This window comes from Aythya marila (genome assembly GCF_965140915.1).
Source record: "Aythya marila genome assembly, chromosome: 1".
NCBI classification, from domain to species: domain Eukaryota; kingdom Metazoa; phylum Chordata; class Aves; order Anseriformes; family Anatidae; genus Aythya; species Aythya marila.
Genome location: NC_139042.1, coordinates 206,145,525 through 206,163,814, shown reverse-complemented (window position 1 = coordinate 206,163,814; position 18,290 = coordinate 206,145,525). Strand labels below are relative to the sequence as shown.

General features: G+C 50.3%; 1 protein-coding gene across 1 annotated transcript in view; it reads right to left on the bottom strand.

The window, feature by feature from the left end:
- UBE2H (ubiquitin conjugating enzyme E2 H) overlaps positions 1-18,290 on the bottom strand; it is a 44,979-nt gene that overhangs the window by 22,238 nt on the left and 4,451 nt on the right. Inside the window, exons 2-3 of the mRNA XM_082784778.1 lie at positions 789-865; positions 13-87 (exon numbers count right to left, since the gene is read on the bottom strand). Of these exons, the coding sequence (XP_082640904.1) occupies positions 13-87; positions 789-865 (152 nt within the window). The remainder of the gene's footprint in view (positions 1-12; positions 88-788; positions 866-18,290) is intronic.

The window sequence follows — 18,290 nt, the reverse complement described above, 5'->3', positions numbered from 1 at the left end:
CGAATTGGTTACCTATAGACGGGGATTTGAAAGGGTATTTATCAGGAAGGTCGACTCTAACTTTCCATACTCCACCTTCATAGGGTGCTGCAAGGAAAGAAACGCAGGTATTAGACACACTTGGTAGCTCAGGAGAGAATAAATAGCACTACAGCATTAAGCAAAACACATCTCTGGAAGAATACTTAGCCCCAGCAGGGGGTAAGATTTCACATCAAACCTCCTACAGTAAAAGCTTTTTTCCTGTACTGCCTCACAAGAAGTACTTGATTTAACTGATACTGCAGAAAACCTCTGCACAAAGGCCCCGGAGCCTTATTCAAAGCAGAGCTCAGAATTTTCTACTTACCTTCAGAGATGTCACTAAATGAAGGCGTGCCGGAGACCTGACTCGTGACCTCGTCACCAGAAAAGCCATCTTACTAATGGCCAAGCCCACAAAAAATTCAGATGGTGGGGACGCAAAGCTCACGAGCCAGGTCTAGAAGAGCCGAGGATCAACCAGAGCAGTGCTTAAGACCCCAGCAGAGGGCTTGGTGGTCAGGAAAGGCAGCAAATATCCAGCTCTGCTCAGCTTCAATCATCGTGGTTGACTCGTGTTAATGCCCACGGTTGCGTTTCCTCTCGCCCTCTCGAGGGCTGACCTCTTGGACTGCCACCCTTTGAGGTTTTACCCCCAGCTGGATGTGCTCATCCCTTCCTTGGCTCCAAAAGGTGGTGTAATTACATTATTCCTCCCCCAAGGAATTATTAGTTTGCCTTTAGGGAGGGCTGGGTTGCGTACTTACTTCCTTGTGGTCCGTAAAACTTCACGACAAATTCGTTGAGTCCTCCTAGGATCGTGACTTCGTGTTTGCTCTCGATACTGAGAAATCAAGTCAAGGAAAACATTTCATCCGCAAAACAAAGCTCTTACTCAGAGCCAGGTAAGCTGTTAAAAGCCCGTGACGCCACACTGTTTAGAGCCAGGTATTCAAAGCACCCTGCACCTTGCAATTTGCACGTCCTGACACATCGAAGCGACATCCGAGCCACCAAACCACCACGATGACGTTACCAAGAGGCAATTCAACGCCCCGAGGATCCCTGCCCCTGCGTTGAGCAACCTCCAGTTAGCACTGCTGCCTCCCTCGGAGCAGAAAGTCGCTCTTTTTACTCACATTTCATGTTTTTTCTCCTGCCCCGATGAGAGGAGCAAACTGCAAGGCACGAGGTTTTTGTTTCAAGCAAGGCACGGCTGAGACAACGAGCGGCGATGTTTCAGCACCCAAACTTGAAGGGTTCTACTGTGAATCAGGGTTAATGGGTTGGGAATAACATCCTACAGCAATTACCTGTAATCAGTAATCGTAACGTGAACTGCGAGGGAAGCATCAGGAAAACAGAGGAAGAAATCAAAGATTTTCTCCCATCTGAGCTTCAAATTGCTGCAGCTCCGCACCCCTGAGGCCACCCTGCTTTGAGAAGAGGGCGAGAGCACAGGGTTGAACAAAATATGCTTAAATTCTTTGTAGCAAGCTTGGCAGAAACCCCTGGACTAAAAGGAACCGAAGCCAGGTCCCCCTCCACAACCACGCTCCTGCCCCCGATGCAAAGAAGTTTCCTTGCTGCTCAAGGCACAGATTTTGGGCAGAAACTTGGACTTCGCAGCAGTAATTCTGATGCTCCTTCATCTGCGTGGCACCAAGCAACACACTCACACCTCCCTGAGCCACCAGAAGGTAAATGCTTGGGACCTACCCCCAGGAACAAAGCTCTCGGTATAATTACCATCTCTGGAGCCAGCTTAGGATGCATCACACAACAAAAAGAGAATCCAAATTCAGGAGGAGCAATTCAGCCTGGCAGCCTGTACTCAGGTGTAGGAGATCCACGTCCCAGCCGCAGGGTCCAGCAGGGTTTGTGACAGCTCCTCGAGCACAACAGAGATCGGGGAGGTTTTCCCACAGTGCCAGCTCCAGAAGGGTTTGGATACAGAAATATTTTTCCCCACTCGTTCTCAATGAGAGGAGGGAGAAGCTTGGAGCAGTTTGGTTTGGCTCAGCAGCTCTCTCCTGCTTCAGCACAAGCTGCTCTGCCCTGGAGTTCAAACAGCAAGGCACCCACTGCTGGCTGTCACCTCCAGTGACAGATTTAGCAGATTTCTCTGCTAAAAACCAGGCTTTGCTTCGTCCCTGAAGCTTTGGGGAGAAGAGCTTAGGAGCTTGCTTCAGACCTGGCGTTAAGGGACACTCACCGCATCTCCTCACACCACCCAGCACCACGGCAGGATGTTTTAAATACAGGCTCCACCGAGTTTGAGCTCCTTTGAAAAGAAAAAACAAGCACTGGAGAACCATTCCCCACTCAGACAGGGGCTCGACACCAACCCCTTGTGTGTGATGATGCCCCGGAGCGAGACGTTTAACACTCAGAGCATGTTAGCACTCAGAGCAGCTTTGCAGCTCGGCTGACACACGAATGGTTTTCCTCAGGACTCAATCAAGAGCCACTTAATAAAAAGCAGCTCTCCGAGCTGCAGGCTGCACGAGTTGAGGCTGGCCATAAATAAAATTGGAGTTTTCTGCACTCAGACTCAAGTCCAAGTGCTCCCAAATTAAAAAAAAAGCAATTAGTAAGTGGTGCGGTGCTGTATTTGGTTGCTCTCCCTGTCGTGACAAAGACCTCAGATCCCTATTAGAAGAGAAGAGTGAGTTATATCCATACAAGGAACATGGATTGGGATGCAAATGTGGTTTGGGAGGAACCAAACTATTTATCAACATGCATAGGCAACCTCAGAGCAAGGTGAACTTCAGAATAAAGCCCTCCCATCAACACAGAAGCCTAGAAAAACACGAGCAGAAGGGATGAAGGTCTTCAGAACCATTCCCTTGGTGCACGCAATCCCCAGGAAACATTTAATGCCCAAGCCAGGGCTTCAGGATGGCTCGAGGCAGACCTGAAGGTTTCCTCATCTCCCCTGTCGCTATAAAGCTATAAACTGTACCAAGGAAATGTCTAAAAGCAGAGGGGAAAAGTGCTGGGGAACAGCAGAAAGCTCCTCCATGAGAGCAATGCTTCTTGGGGTCAAGAATCTGCCCCAACTGTTGGCTCAGATCAGATGGATTTATTTTTTTTTCTCCATAGGGTGAAAGCTTTACAAGCAAATCCCAAATGAATCCTGCTCCAAACACGCCAGTGATCAATCCAAGAGAGTTGTCACTGTGGAGATGTGCAGGGTTTCAGGAAGCCAAGGGCACAACAAAAACCCCTCTCCTGCATTTGGAGCATGAGGGGCCAGGTGCCAGATCCCACAGCAAGCCCAGGTAGCTCCCAGGGAGTCAAATACTTTGAAACTTCAAACCAAATACAGCTTCAGGAAGACCCAAGAAAAAAAAGATCGATAATTTGGAGCAAAACATCCACAACCCAGGGCTCTTCAGGTCGGTGAGGAATCCGGGCATGAACACAGAGCTCATCAGAAGTGATGAAAAGTATTTAGTGGCACCCCAAGCCACGTCTCCCAGGATAGCTGTGCCTGCCTCCAGGATTTTCCCCTACCTCTTCCAACAGCTCCTGATGCAATTCTGTGCAGAAAACGCTCCCGTGCCCGTGGTGTTTAAGGGGAAGCCCACAAACCCCTCACCTTTTTTTTGGCACAGTCAGAGCACGAACCAGGAGAAAGCAGCAAAATCTGGAGGCAAATCGGGTGCTGTTTCCGACGGGTAAGGAGTTCAAAAGCAGTCCCACATCACAACCACAGGAACCAGGAGGGAGTCCTGAGGACCCGGAGATAAATTATCGCAGTCCCAAGGCTATTAGGAGAATTTTCACGGCAGCAAGCGTCAAAACTGTCTGGATGATGATACGGAAAGCAGAAATTTTGAATGATCAGATCAGAAGGGGTTGCTAGGAGAGAGACAGGAGGGAATTTTTGCTGCAGCTGATTGCAGGCGCCCTATATAGGGCCTGAAACGTGCTCCCTATTAGCATGACAGTGACATCCAGAGGCCCCGATCAAGATCAAGGCCCTATTGTTCCGAGTTGAGCTCGTAGGAAATTGTTTCTTCAGCCAGAAGAAAAAGTGATCCGCAGCGTTTTGCCCATTCTGCTTTGGGACAAAAAAAAAAAAAAAAAACCCACACCAAAACACACAAAACCTTTCAATTCTGCCCAAGCAAGACAAAAATAAAGCGGCCACTGTGGATTCGCCTCTTGTAGGGTCAAGTTCCCATTCCCTCATCCTCCCACGTGGCCCCACAGAGGGCCACCCACTGCTGCAGGCTTGAAGGAACAAAAAAATCTGTTAGGGTACGACAGCATGCCCAGATCTCCCAAAATCCCAGGTGAACATCGTGGCCAACAGATGGTCTGTTTGTTTGTAGGGCTGTTTTTTTTTTCCTGGCAAACATTTAGCCTTAAAACAGATCTCCTCCATTATTTTTCCTTGAAATTAATATAAATTATGAGCTTGGGCAAGTCGGTTTTCCAGCTAAAAATATTTCGCTGAAGATATTTTTGCAAGCCTGGTGATATGAGTGGCCGCGAGCACCCAGCCACAAAGAAGGAGACAGGGGAAAAAGCTGAAAAGCCTCAGGGAAAAATAAAATTGTGCGTTTATCTACGTGCATCTCAGTTCGAGTCTCACCAGAAAGCAAGTTCCTGCCTTCTAAGGATCCCTGCCACGTGTTGTATTACTCACAGAAACTCCTCTACAGCTCCTCTTCCAGACGAAGAGCCTGAGCAGAGAAACTTCTTGAGAATTCAGGGCAAACCACGCTCGCCTTATTAAAATCCACCGGTTTTCCCCCAAGCTCGTTATTCCCATTGCTATAGGGCACAGCTCTGCTCCCAGCTCTCCCTGAAGCGCCAGGAACACGGATGCTGTTTGCTGAGTTTACCACCTCGTGCAGGTTCTGGCAGGACCAAACTCCCTGCGATCCGACAGCAGGAACCTGTGCTGGGTTTTACTGGGTTTTATTTTGGACATGGCAGGCAAGCCCGCTTTCCTGTTCGAAATTCAGTTTTTCTTCAAAAAACCCCTTGCTCGCTGCTTCTCTACCAGATTTTAAGCCAGCTGAGATGAGAAATCAGACAAGAAAGAATATTTTTAAGTCCTTCTGCACACGCCCTCCACGGTTTCATGTCAAGGATGGCAAATTTCCCCGAGACAAACACCCTGGTAACCAGAAACCCTGTCAAAAAGCCCTTCCCTAGCACAGCCACGTGTACCGAGAGCCACACCGGGGGTACCATCAGGGGCTCGGGGAGAAGGAGGCTGTAAATCCAGCGAGCCCTCCGGTCTGGCTTTGCTTTCTTTGGAGCTCTTGATGATTTCTGTCTGGCTGCCATGCACTGAGCCTCGTGCCAAGAAGCTGGAGCACCGAGGATGAGGTAGAAGGCGAAGAAAAGGCAGCTTTCTTCCCCCAGCAGACAGAAAAGTCTCTGCTATCGACTGATTTAGAAGCTAAGCAACATTTTTCCTGTAAAGAGGACGCTCCAGGCTTCAAAACTGGTCTTCTCCCACCAGCAAGGTGCACCTCCTACCTTGTTGGGAGGAGTGACGCCGTTCTCTTCCTCCAGGAGACCCAGCAGCTCGTTGTCCCCCTGGTGCTGCTCCCTCGAAAAGCTCCGGCTCGTTTAGGAACAGAGAGCAGACAGATGGGTATTTTTGCCTCCCGATGTGCATCGAGCAGAGCTCTGCCTGAGAAATAATTCAGTTTTGGTGCTCCACGTGCTGCTGCTCAGCCCCAGGAGCAGTGCGTCGGAAGGAAAAGGCTTGAAATCACTCAAAACTGACCTGCGAAGGGTCACTGAGGTGCTCCAAGAGAAAGGTGGGGATTCGTCAAGGTGAGAAGCTGATACACAAGATTTTTAAATACGAAGGGAAAGGACCAGACTTGAAAGGACCAGATTTCTCTGGAGATATTCAAGGCCTGTTTGGACGCCTACCTGGGCAGCCTGATCTAAGGAACCTGCTTTGGCAGAGGGTTTGGACCCGATGATCTCTCGAGGTCCCTTCCAATCCCTTCAATTCTGTGATTCTGTAATGAAAGGCGGTCAGAATGAAGTTGTGATCAAGACAATTTGATGCTACTGCACACGGCCGTAACACAACAGCGATGTCCCCTCCACCCAAAAAAAGAGAATTTAAGGGCAATTAGTCCAGAACTGCTGCTTGGAGAGGCAAAAAGCCCATGAAATGCACTCGTGTCCCTCTGCACCCTCTGGCCAAACGCTCAAACCTCCCAGAAGAGTGAGGACAAGGCAGGAACAGGGTGGAAAGCATCGGGTACCGAGCACGCTGACATTTCCAGCTGGCCACAGGGGAAACCTGTGGCTGGAAGCCCCAAAGACGCCGGCAGCGTTAGCTTGCAGGGCCACGCATCTGCCTCTGAGCTGAGCCATCAGATCTGTTTGCACTGCTCCGGCTCCCATCAGGAGAAGTTTGTTACCATGGCGATTGCGCTTACTGGTGGGAACCAAGTATTTAATGCAGGAATAATCAAACTTCTCAAACGAGCGAGAAATTTCAAGTGCATTTCAAGTGAAAGAGCAGGAAAAAAAAAAAAACAAAACACCACCAGCAGCATTTCTTTTTTCCAGTTGGGTTCGGTGCAGTCGATTTCCTCTCTCTGCATGAATTCAAGAAGCAAAAAAAGAAGCTTCTGAAAGTGAAACCAGGGCTGTAAAACCACAGAATTGAGAGCTTGGCTCCAAACTGTGCTACACCTGACGCCGAGCGTGAGATTTAACCGCGCTGCGAAGGGGCTGTGCCCCACAGAGCATTTCTCAGCAACGTGCTGGGTCCAGAACACTTCATGGTGCTCCCGCAGGTGGATGCTTCACTTGGAGTAAAAGATGTCCTCGGGAAGCCTAAGACTTTTCCCTCAAATGAATTTTGGGATTCCTGCAGACTTCGCTGAGTCGCTTCTTTGCTCCAATAAAGCTCCACAGTCATTTAGGAAGCGTGAGCACGTCCAGACACCTCAGTGGCAGCAACAGGGAACTCAAAACCCTCGGGGCACGGCTTCTTTGTGGGCACAGGCACAGAGGAGGTGAGCAGCTGGGCTCCTGCACGGGCTTTCGGTTATGAGAGCACCAGAAATCTCAAGTTCTTCATTTTGAACACGACGAAGAGCTTCACGAGGGGAAGGAGAAAGAGTCAACGTGGATATTTTCATTCTGGTACATCCCGAGTTAGGTTGTGTTGAACAGAAGATGCTTTGGCACCGAGCAGTTGCTAGTCCTGGGAACGGAGTCCCCATCCTTTGCTCCCCTTCCTTGCCTTCAAGGGATCCTCCTTCAGGCCAGAGAGACTCCCCGAGGGCACGCAGAGAGCTGCAGCAGCTCGAGCTACATCCTAACGCCGAATTTAAAGGGTGTTAAAGGAGTCCTGCAAGTTGTTTCAGTACACACTGCACACCGGGATGCCTCTTCCTCAAAAATCCTGAAGCCCTCGCTAACAGAGGCACCGCACGAACACGCTCGAGCTTGAACTGTTCAAACACCGGGGCTGGGTGGAGGAACAACAACCCCAGAAGTCCTGTCCAGGACTTTGTGTACAACACAGAGCTCCCTGCAGCCCTCCAGGAGCACAGCTCGGTGCTATTTTGTTCTACAGCCCCAGCAGAGGTGAGACTGAGACCGGGAAAGGCTGGTTTAGGGCGAAAAGCCTGGCAGCACACCAAGAACCGCTGCGGGTGATAAGCAGATGCGAGGGGAGTGAGATGGGCAGCTGCTCGGGCTGCCTTTGTGACAGGTACAAAGGGGTTGGTTGGGAAATGGGACTGGGAAAAGATGCTGTGGGGCACCTACTGGGATGTGCTGCTGGATCTTACGAGCTGGATCTGTGGGAGAGCCTCGTGGAAGAGCCTGCGTTGCTGATCCTTTGTCAGAAACCAACAGCTGGGGCAGAGACCTGAAACATCAGAGCAGGAACACGAGAATGAGCGGCTCCGCAGGCACCTCTCGCACCAGGGACACTGAGGCACCTACAGCAGGGCGCTGTTTTGGGGTTCCTAACAACCCTAAAACAACCCTAAAACAACCCTAAAACAACCCTAAAACAACCCTAAAACAACCCTAAAACAACCCTAAAACAACCCTAAAACAACCCTAAAACAACCCTAAAACAACCCTAAAACAACCCTAAAACAACCCTAAAACAACCCTAAAACAACCCTAAAACAACCCTAAAACAACCCTAAAACAACCCTAAAACAACCCTAAAACAACCCTAAAACAACCCTAAAACAACCCTAAAACAACCCTAAAACAACCCTAAAACATCGTGGAAATACCCCACGGTGCAGCACTAGCTCACATCCACATGTGTTTTTTTTCTTAAATTTGTAAATATTCAAGTATTTTAGTATTTGAAATATTGAAATATTTGAAATATTGAATATTTGTCATATTGAAATTTGTAAATACTCAACCTTCTTCAGAATCAAGACTGCAACAACCACGCAAAATGCTATCTAGAGCAAGCTGTGCTTCAACTCTAAATAAACTCAGAGCCCAGAGCAAGCATCGAAGTGGGCAATGCCAGGGAAAATTGAGCAGTGCCAGTCCCTGTGAAGCTTCATCTTTAAGCATTCAACATTTAGTGTGCTGGGCTCACACGCTTAACGTCCAACATCCTGGGCCTGAGCTGTCACCCATTTCCTGACCTACCATGAAGGCAGAAAGGTCTCTCAAAGATATTTTGGGTATTATTTGTCCCTCTGAAGAACAGGACACGAGTTACATTTGTTTCTTACGGAATACTTTGCCATTAAAGCAAAAAGCTCCTGCAGTTCTGAGTGCCTCAAAAAGGGTTTTAATCTGCCAGGCCTCAAAAAAAAGAAAAAAAATCCAAAAAAACTCACAACAAGCCTCAGAAACAACCAGCGCTTCTACAGCGTGGGTGCAGGAAGCAAGAGCAAACAAACTGGGGATGAGAACAGTTCCCTTGACCTCGGGTGACACGGGGTAAAGCTGCTGGGTGGCTTCAAGCCAGACCTGCAGAAACGCGCGATGCCCTTCCCCACGCAGGTGGTTGTTTCAGGGCAGGTCGCACCCCGAGGCACCTGGGGATTTCTGAGCCTTGCAAACCACTAGAAATGTGGTTTTTTTCCTTTTTTTCCCCAAGAAGGAGGCGCATTCTGCTCTTCCTCAGCCGCTGGGGCTCAGCAGACGACGCAGGCTGCTCGCTAGCAGGAGGAAATCCTCAGGACGAACAGCACCACGCAGCAATTACTTACACAGAGGGGCTTACACCGACAGGTTCGTTAACACAACGCTCATTAACAAGCCTGTTGATATCACGTCCACACCAGGCAGGCACAGATCTGAAGTCAGAGACCAGGGCAGAACGCCTGCTGGAAGTCAGGTGCAAAAATAAGGATTTCGAAATCAGGTGCAAAAATAAGGAGCGGATTTGTTCCTCGCCTGTGCCCCAGCAAGGAGCCCCCCACGACTCCTGGAGGGATCACATTTACTTCTCCCCATCCCGGTTTTGTTAGGAAAGGACGTCTTAGAGGAACAGCTCGGGTGGGATTTTCCACACCGAGCTTTGTTTTGTTGTTTTAAGCCCCGAAGGACGGAGGGAGAGCTGCCTTACAGCAGGCCTGGCCCCGTTATGACAACCACAGGCACGGTTTCCAACACAGACCGAACCCTGTTTGCCCTCAAAGCAACGCAGGAAGAAGTCATTTAGGGATGAGCACCTTTCAAACCCCTCTTGCACGCAGCAGTCGGAGCCTACAGACGCTGTTCTCTTTCTTTCTGGGTCATCTGCAGTCTGAAAGGTGAAAACACCGAACAAAACGCACCGAAGCAGGAAGCCAGCTCGGTTGGGCTGGAAGAAAAGCTGTAAAAGAAAAGGTGTAGGGCTTGAAAAAAAGGTGTAGGGCTTGAAAAAAAGGTGTAGGGCTTGAAAAAAAATGTGTAGGGCTTCCCGTGGACGACAGCTTGGTACACAGATCCTACAACCACCCCACATGCCACTGTCACCCCTGCTAAATGACTTATCCCTCGTATCCTTACTGTGTGGGGTATCCAGCGCTTCCACTGGAGATCCCCACCCTGGATCCCACGTCCCAGACACACAAAGTGTGCAGGGCAAGCAGTTTGGCCTCTGCTTTATTCCCTTCAGCCCTTTTGGCCACCTGTACGTGCTGGGTTCCTTTATAAGACGGGTTCAGCTTCCTGCACCTGGCCTGGGAGTTGGAGCCAAGCTCAGGTCCCCAAAAATCCCAGCAGACGCGCTCCCAAGGCTGAGCTCGGGGTCTGTGCACACCATTTCCCACCCCTCAGAGCCACTAACGGCCACCACGGCGTGGCCTTGCTGCTTAATGAGCAAACCACCTGCAAAAAGTTCATTTATCACCCCTGGAAATTTAAAGAATCAAAAATCGCCAGCCAGGCTCGGCGATTCCGCTTGCATCCGGCTCCGAGTTCGGGAGCCAGAAGCGAAATTGAAACGCTCACCTTTAAAAAAAAAAAAAAAAAAAAAAAAAGGTTTTTAAAATCCTGGAGCTCTTCTGAGGAAGAATTTAATCCTTTGGCCTTTCCCAAAGGATTAACCGTGCAGGATTTTCCTGGAGTTTTAAGGTAGAAGGCGACATTGTGTTCAAGAGGAAGGCATGAAAAGAGCCGGACCTGGAGACGAACAATGATCCCCCCACGAGCTTCCTCGTGCAACGGAAAGGCGAGCGTCAGGGCTGGGGCAGAAAGGTTGCCAAGGAAGAAGCTTGAACAAAGCCTTCGGGGCTTTGTTCGGGGCTGGGAATGCAGCAGCAGGCCCCAGCTCGCCAGCCACGGACAAAAATTCACCGAGGCAGAGCCGGAGAGAGCCCTCGCCCTAGGCCGGTGGCCACGCGGCGTTGAATCCTCCAAAATACCTGCTGGATTTTGCAGGCCAGGCTTTTGTGCAAGAAGAAAGAGACAACGAGGTCATCCAGGCTGTGTCCTGAGTGCTGTGGCTGCCTCTGTCCCGGTGGTGAAGGCTCCACGAAGAAAACTCGACCTCGCAGGGGGCATCCGAGCTGCTCTGGCGCACGCGGCGCCGCCACAATGGGAGGAAGGGGAAAAAAAATCTTTAAAAATAAGAAATGCAACAACGTGAAGACTTACAAAAACAGGGAACACGCAGTCCTCGGTGCCCCGACCCAGTGGTTTCCTCCGAAACAACCTCGCCGAGCCCCAGGGGCAGACCAGGAACGTTCCCTGGAAGGGTTTGGAAGGAGCTCTCAGGGCCGATAACCTCGAAGCCCTTGGAAAAGGTTCCTGGAGCTTCCCCCCCTGCCAAAGTCCGAAGTCCTTCCCCGGAGGGGGAGCAGAACAGGGCGAGTTTGTGTTTGCTCAGGTCAGGAGCAGCTCCATCTCCCGGCCCCTCTTGCTTCCGAGCCAAGAGCTTGCTCTAGTCCATCAGAAGGGGCTTAATTAGCCCCTTCTCGCTCGGTCCCCTAACGAGAGGCCCACCGGCAGAGCCCAGGGGACCCTCCGACAAATTAAGCAGCCCAATTAACGCCCGCGTGTTTCTGCTAGCCGGGGGGGACACGAACTGGCCTCCAGCTACTCCTGCGGGGACAGCGATACCTCAGATTTATGACGTGGCTCAGGGAAAAAAAAAAGCAGCAGGCAACTTGAAACTGAATTTTGCGACCGAGTTTCGCATCCAGAGCCACGATTCGAGCCAGGCCACCGGTGGGCCACTGCTGGTCCGGAGAGAGAAGGCAGAAACTGTTTGTAATTAGTTAAATCTGGCCAAAAAAGAAGATTCCTTGACATCGTCTGGTCGGGTCACCCTTAGAGCAGGGAGAGTTAATTAACGCAGCTCAGTCGTTAGCGGCGCAGCTGCCTGGGAAGGGGGATTTTGTCCCCGAGTTCGAAGCGCCTCCTCTTTCAGAAATGAGCTGAAACAACAAAAAAAAAAACACCCAAAGCTCACGGGAGGCAGCACAAAAAGCCGAGCAGCGACCTCTGCCAGATGCTCCCAATTCCAGGTGACCCCCGGCAGAGCCTTCCAAAGCCAAACACGCCTCCAATAAATCAGAATTAAGGCGACTCGACGCACTCTAAACCACTTTTTATAACACACTTAATCCCCAGAAACCCCCCAATTAAGCAGCAAACAATCAGCATCCCGAAACAACCAAAGGAAAAAAATAAATCAAGACCAGCTTGGAGGTGCAGAAGCACTGCTCGGCTCCCAGCAGGCTTCAAATTTTCACTCATACCCTCAGCAGAACTGTTTTTTTCCCCCTTTTTTTACTCATCTCTGCGATTTTAGCAGGGATGTGGGGCTCGAGAGCAAGGAGAAGGGGGATGCTGTCTGCTCGAGGGGTGTTTTAATGCTAATAGGAGGAGAATCCTTAATGAGAGGAGAATCCTTAATGAAAGGAGCATCCCCAGACCTCGTGCACACCTCCAGCAGCGGGCGGTCGATGCAGGGTCCATCAGACACGGGACAGGCTTCTCCTCCTGGAGGTGCCATCAATCCAGATGGGGTTTGAGCTCATAATTTGTGAGATGAAGAGCTCCCCCTCCGCCTCGCAGGGTGTTATTTAGCAGCTCTGGTGCTTTACCTGCTCCAGGAGCAGCAGCAGTAGGCAGGGAATCACCTCCAGCAGACGTAGGGGCGCAGCCCGAGCCAACAGCCCAGGAGCCAAGCAAGGAGGCTGGATGCGAAGCCTCACGCTTCTGCCTCATCTCCTAAATTTAGCCCGGGTTGGTAATGACCTAAAAACGGCTGCTGGGGCTTTCTGTGACTCACGGGGCAGCCTGGGCAGCTCCGTCCAGCTCCCACAAGGAGGATGCGCTCACCCGCGGAGTCCTCACGCGCCTCCTGGGTGGTTTTGGAAGGGAAGAACCCGACAGGGAGTCAAACCGAAATCCTCTGGCTTTGGTGGTGGCGGCTTCTGATCCATCCTACGTCCTGCTGAGGAACGAGGGGGGCATTTCCTGAGGTCTGAAACCCCCTGAGAAGGGGAGGAAGAGCACTCACCGCTGCAGCGCCGCGCACCCGAGGGTGTTTTCTCCTCCCGGGTGCTCAGCAGCAGGTCCCCGGTTATTTGAAGTGAAACCTTCAGGGGATTTCGGGCTTCACGTGCCTCAGGACTTGCTCCTTGCGCTGTCTGAGTCTGCAGAAAGCCCTGAAGCGTCCTAATTACAACGAGCTTCAGGCAGCAGGAGAGAAATCCGACTTTGGGAGCCACCAAGAGGCACGGAGGACAACTTAAGGACTCACCTGGCTGTACGCTGAGGCTCTAAAAAAAAGCAGAAAAACCCCAAAGCCCCAGCGCAGCTCCTGACCCCGACGACTCCAGCTACACCCCAGCCTCGCCGCGCAGGAAGCTCTTGCAAACAAAGTGCCAGCGAAAAAAGGAAACTACACCAAGTGCAATATTTGTGAGTACGGGACAAGGTTTTGGCTCTAACGAGACAGAAACGGGAGCAGACTCCAGCCAGCTTCTTAAAATATAAGCTGTTCTCAGCCACCATCCCCCCTTGAGCAAAAAAAATCCAAATAAAAGCCAAAAGGAGGAAAAAAGCCTGGAAGGCACCGAAAAAACACGTGCTAAGCAGAGGCACAAGGAGGGTTCGGGTCTCCTGAAGCACCCTTTGCTCAAAGCTCCGTTGCTAGAACCTGTGCAGATCAAATAACCCAACAAAACGTGCTCTTGGGTACGAGGAAGCAGGCACAAATCTTTGCTCGACTCGAAATCTTTTTCCGACGCATCACGCCAAAGCGATGAAAGATTTCTCCTTTCACAAAAGATGACATTTAAAAAAAAAAAAACAACAAAAAAAAATGAAGCAGGGCAGTCTGAAAGGCCAAGTTCTTCGGCAAATCCCTGCAGAGGTGAGGCAGGAGGGCGCAGCTGAGGACCTGCATGAAGCCACGGCAAGCAGCTCAGGGCAAGGAGCTCCCACATTCGGATCTGATGGCCCCAAATCCCACCACGAGAACCTAATCCCTCGGCTTCACCGCGTGCCGAGGACCAAAAGCTCCTCTCCCAGCCAATCTAGGCACTAAATCTGTAAAATTGAGCTGAAGACCAGAGGTGGGCAGGTGGTTTAAGCGGTCAATAAGCCTCGCAGGACTCGATACGGAGTTCGCCGCAGCGGGTCAGCAAATTCTCTCACCTCTTTTAGAGCAGACAGGTTTGTGGGGTGCCTTTACGAGCAAAAGAAAGCCTCCTCCTCGAGCTTTCTCCTCGATGCAGGGCCTTAACATGACGAGGACGTTCCTGCTCATCGTTTCAGGTTCACCATTTTCTCTTTTTCCCCATTTGGCAAGACGCAAATCCCGGAATCATCCCGAGGAAATTCAAGCGGAAGTCTGATAATTTAGAAGGGACTCACAGTTCCAGCACCTCGCTGAGGCCACGGGGATTTATTTATTTCTTCTGGTTCGCACTTCTCACAGCCAGGGCTCGGAGATTCCCCTGGGCACAGGTAGCAGAGCACGGCCGTTTACTGGTGGACTCTCCTCCTTCGTGGCCCAAATGAGGAAAAGTCTTTAAATCTACCTTTATTTATTTTTATTTTTTTATGGCAAGCTTCTGGTCACGTTGCCAACAGCAAACAGAAGGAAACGGGGCAGAAACCGGGAAGTTAAAAATAAGAGAAAAGGTTACCATTAAGTTTCTCAGCAGCTGCAAGCAAGCCAGAATCTGTTTTAATCCGAGATCTCTGCACAAATCTTTGCGCAAAGTGTTCAGATTCAGTAAGGTCTTAAAATTTTAAGATTTTTAAAAGGGTGAAGCAGTGCTAGCAGGGAGCTCCCTTCACGGGGCAGCTACTGCCATCGGGCAGGGCGAGGGGGAGCTCACACCTCCCCGCATACCTTCCCTTTCAAGGCACACAGGCTCCGGGACGAGGTTACCAGGATCTGATTTCTGACAACTCCACTTGGGAGCTGTCACCGTCTCCCCCTCTGTCCCTCCGAGCCACGTTCTCCTTTTGGGATCTCCGCTCACCCCGATTCCTCTGTCAGGCCGCAGGTATTGAGTTACCTGCGACGGGAGGCCCCAAAAACAAAGCAACAACGATTTAGCTTCCTTCTTTTTGATTTAGCTTCCTTCTTTTCGCCGCTTCCCTCATTTCGCAACCGGCAGGGCGGCAGGTTGAAAGCCTTAAGAGGAAAAAAAAAAAAAAGAAAAATAAAATAAAGTGGGAGGTTCCTCTGGTAGCACCGAGGGGCAAGCTGAAGGGTGCTGAGTCACGCCAGGGTTGGATTTGACATTTCCACAAGTGCCTGGCTCCTGGAAGGGCTGGTGGAGCCTTGTTTGCCTTACAGGGGATCACAAAGCAAGGCCGGCCCCAAAACTTTCAGGGAAATCAGTTCCACGACGTGTTCTTCCCCACGTGCTGCTGGCCACGAAGCTGACACCTTCGAGAAGCATCACGAAAAGCAGCCCACTTCTCGTGAGGTTCAGGGTTTGCACGGCTGCTACATGAAACCAGAGCCCTGCACGAGTTCCCATTTATCTGTGGAGGCTTTAAAGATTTGAGGGGCAGGTCGGCGAGGATTAATTAATGATATTAGGCAGGAGAAAGATGTAACCGGTTCCGTTTGGCTTCAGCAGAAAGGAGATGGTAAAAGGGAATCGGCTTCCAGCAGCTTTAAGTCTTCCTCCAATGAAGCAGCTCTCACTGCAAGGAGATAACTTCTCTCTGCTCCTAAAAATGAGGTTTGGGCACCACCAGGACCCGATGAGCAGTTCTGCTCTGCATCCATCACCAATTCCATCCCACCGTCCGCTCCTCCACGTCTCCAAAGCATCAGCTTCCTCCTGGCGCAGCTCTCCCAAGGGTGAAACTGGGTTTAAAAGAAAAAGCCAACAAACTCTCTCCATAAACGCATCCGAAAGCCAAACTGGGTTCTTTTTGGAATAAAAAAGGCCTTCAAGCCATTCACAGCTCACTAAGCAAGACTCAAAGCAGCTTCACCTGCCCCTAAAACCAAGATGAATCTCAAATCTTCAAAGTGGTGATTAAAACCGATGTTAAACTGTAGTTTTTAAGTACCATTTAGATCCAGAAACACCTGGAAGAGCAAAGTTTTATTCCAGCCCCAGCCAGCCCTGAGCAGACAACCTGCTTTAGGTTCTTATTTGTTGGTTTTTTTTTTTTTTGTTTGTTTGTTTGTTTTTTTATTTTTCTGCCCCAAAAAGCGGGTGTCCTAGCGGACATTCTCCCCACCCCAACTCCTCGCTTCACGGCTCCAGCACGTGGCCGATCGGGCCGCCGTCGAGACAAAACAAAGCAAAGCAAAGGGCCAAAAAAAAAAAAAAAAACCAAAAAAACGAAGCAGTGCAGTTAATAATTTATCCATCCTTGCAACATCGCAGCTGTTAATCTACCACGCGGGAGGTGAAGCGGGGACACGGCAGCCCGCTTCGGTACCGCGTGTTTTGGGTTGTTTCTTTGTTTTTAGTATTTAAAAAACATCAAATGTTTTCTTCGAGGCACCTCGTTGAAGGCCACACTAACCCCGAGCACCGTCCCATACCTCTCCCAGCTCTTTCGGATTTGGGGTGAGCAGCACGGGAGCAGGCAGGTGAGAAATCCCTGCCTCCAAAGGGATTGGATAAGAAATATTATCCAATATTAAAATATTAGTTAAATATTATCCAATATTAAATTATTAATTAAATATTAAATAATATTATTATTGGATAATAATAAATATTATCCAATCAAATATCAAACACTCCCTTAAAACGATCCTATTTAAGGGAGTATTGCAAAAAAATGAAGCCGGCTACTCCCAAATAGCACAAAATATTTTAGATTAACCCACCCCGACGCGCTATTTGTACAATCTCAGAGAAAATATTTTACATTTCTATCAGCATTTGCTCCCAGGAAGGCAAGCACCAAGGCAATGTAATAATTTCTGAAGGAAAAGAAATTCTTTTCCTTCAGGACAGAAGAGAAATTATTCGACCCTCTGAGAATAACCGAGTGGCTGGACTGAAAACCCCTTCCCCACGCTGCCTCACCAATATCTGGAAGCCTCTGCACATCATTCCTGCGTGATCCGCAGGCAGGCTGTGCAGGTAGGCTCTGAAACTTGCAGGTTAAAAGGGATTAAAGTCAAGAAAATAACAACAATGCTTTAAAAACCGTCCGTGCAGATACGCCCTCTACCTGCTCAGGAACATGGGACGCCAAAAAAAAAATGAACTCTGAGTGGTTTGGCTGCTTTGAAGGCAGAAAGAATTTGCTCTAGAGAAGAAATCGAATGATTTAAGGGCAAAGGACGGCTCCTGGAAGCTGCAGCGGTGATGACAACAAAACCAACCTCAGTCCTGGTCCAGGATCAGCCCCGTTTGCAGGGAAATGGTAACGGCTACACGAGGGAGTGAAGTCACCTTTCTCCGAGAGGCTGTAAATCCACAGGCAGATCGTTATCAGGAAGTCTGAGGAACTGGAAGACGACGGGGAACGAAGATGAGGATGGAGCGATTAGATCTGAGCGGCCGAAGGGGCCGAGCAGGGAGAAAAGGGGAAAAAACCTGGCAAAATCTGAGCTGAGATGGCCTCGGAGGGAAGTAACGCCACAACGGGGCTGGTTTTGGGTGCACGGCTCCCTTCCTAAAAGCCCGGCCAGCTCCTGCCGCCCCGCCTCGCTTCAGGAGAAATTTAAGAAAAGGGATGAGGAGGAAAGCGCACGTGAAGGAGTAATTAATTTGTGTTCTTCTCAAAACACCCCAAAATTAGAGCACGGCCCTGCTTCCCCCGAGTGCAGGCAGCACGGCCCAGCCCCATCCTGCCTCTGGCTGCACGCAGAGCACCCCGCAAGGCTTTAGGATTTCCACAACGTCGGTGTTTTAATTAAAAAAAAAAACCCAGAACCTAACTTTAACGATGCTGCACAGCCAGGACGAGGCACGCACACGGATTAGAGGCAATATTCAGCACGCAGAGCCTCATCGGGGGGCAGCTTCTGGGTGATCCTACAAGAGTGAGGCATTTAATGGGTTTGGGAGATTCCCAGCCCTGTTACAAGTCCCTGTTATTGGTTCTGGACACGTGGGAGGACGCTCAGCGAGACGGGCTTCCAAAAACTCACCGGGATCACACGACAGCCACGCTGACACCCACCACGACCCCCTCCTACGGGGCCGAGCCTGCGGGGATCCCCGCACCCCCCGATCCCATAAAGGACAGCGGGCACAGAGGCCCGGCAGCACGGGGACACCATTTCACAACACGAGCCACCTGTTTTTCACTGAAATCCAGCTGTTACTGCACAAAAACAGCCTCCGAGATTCGTTTCAACAGCGATCCCACAACAGTAGGGTCCT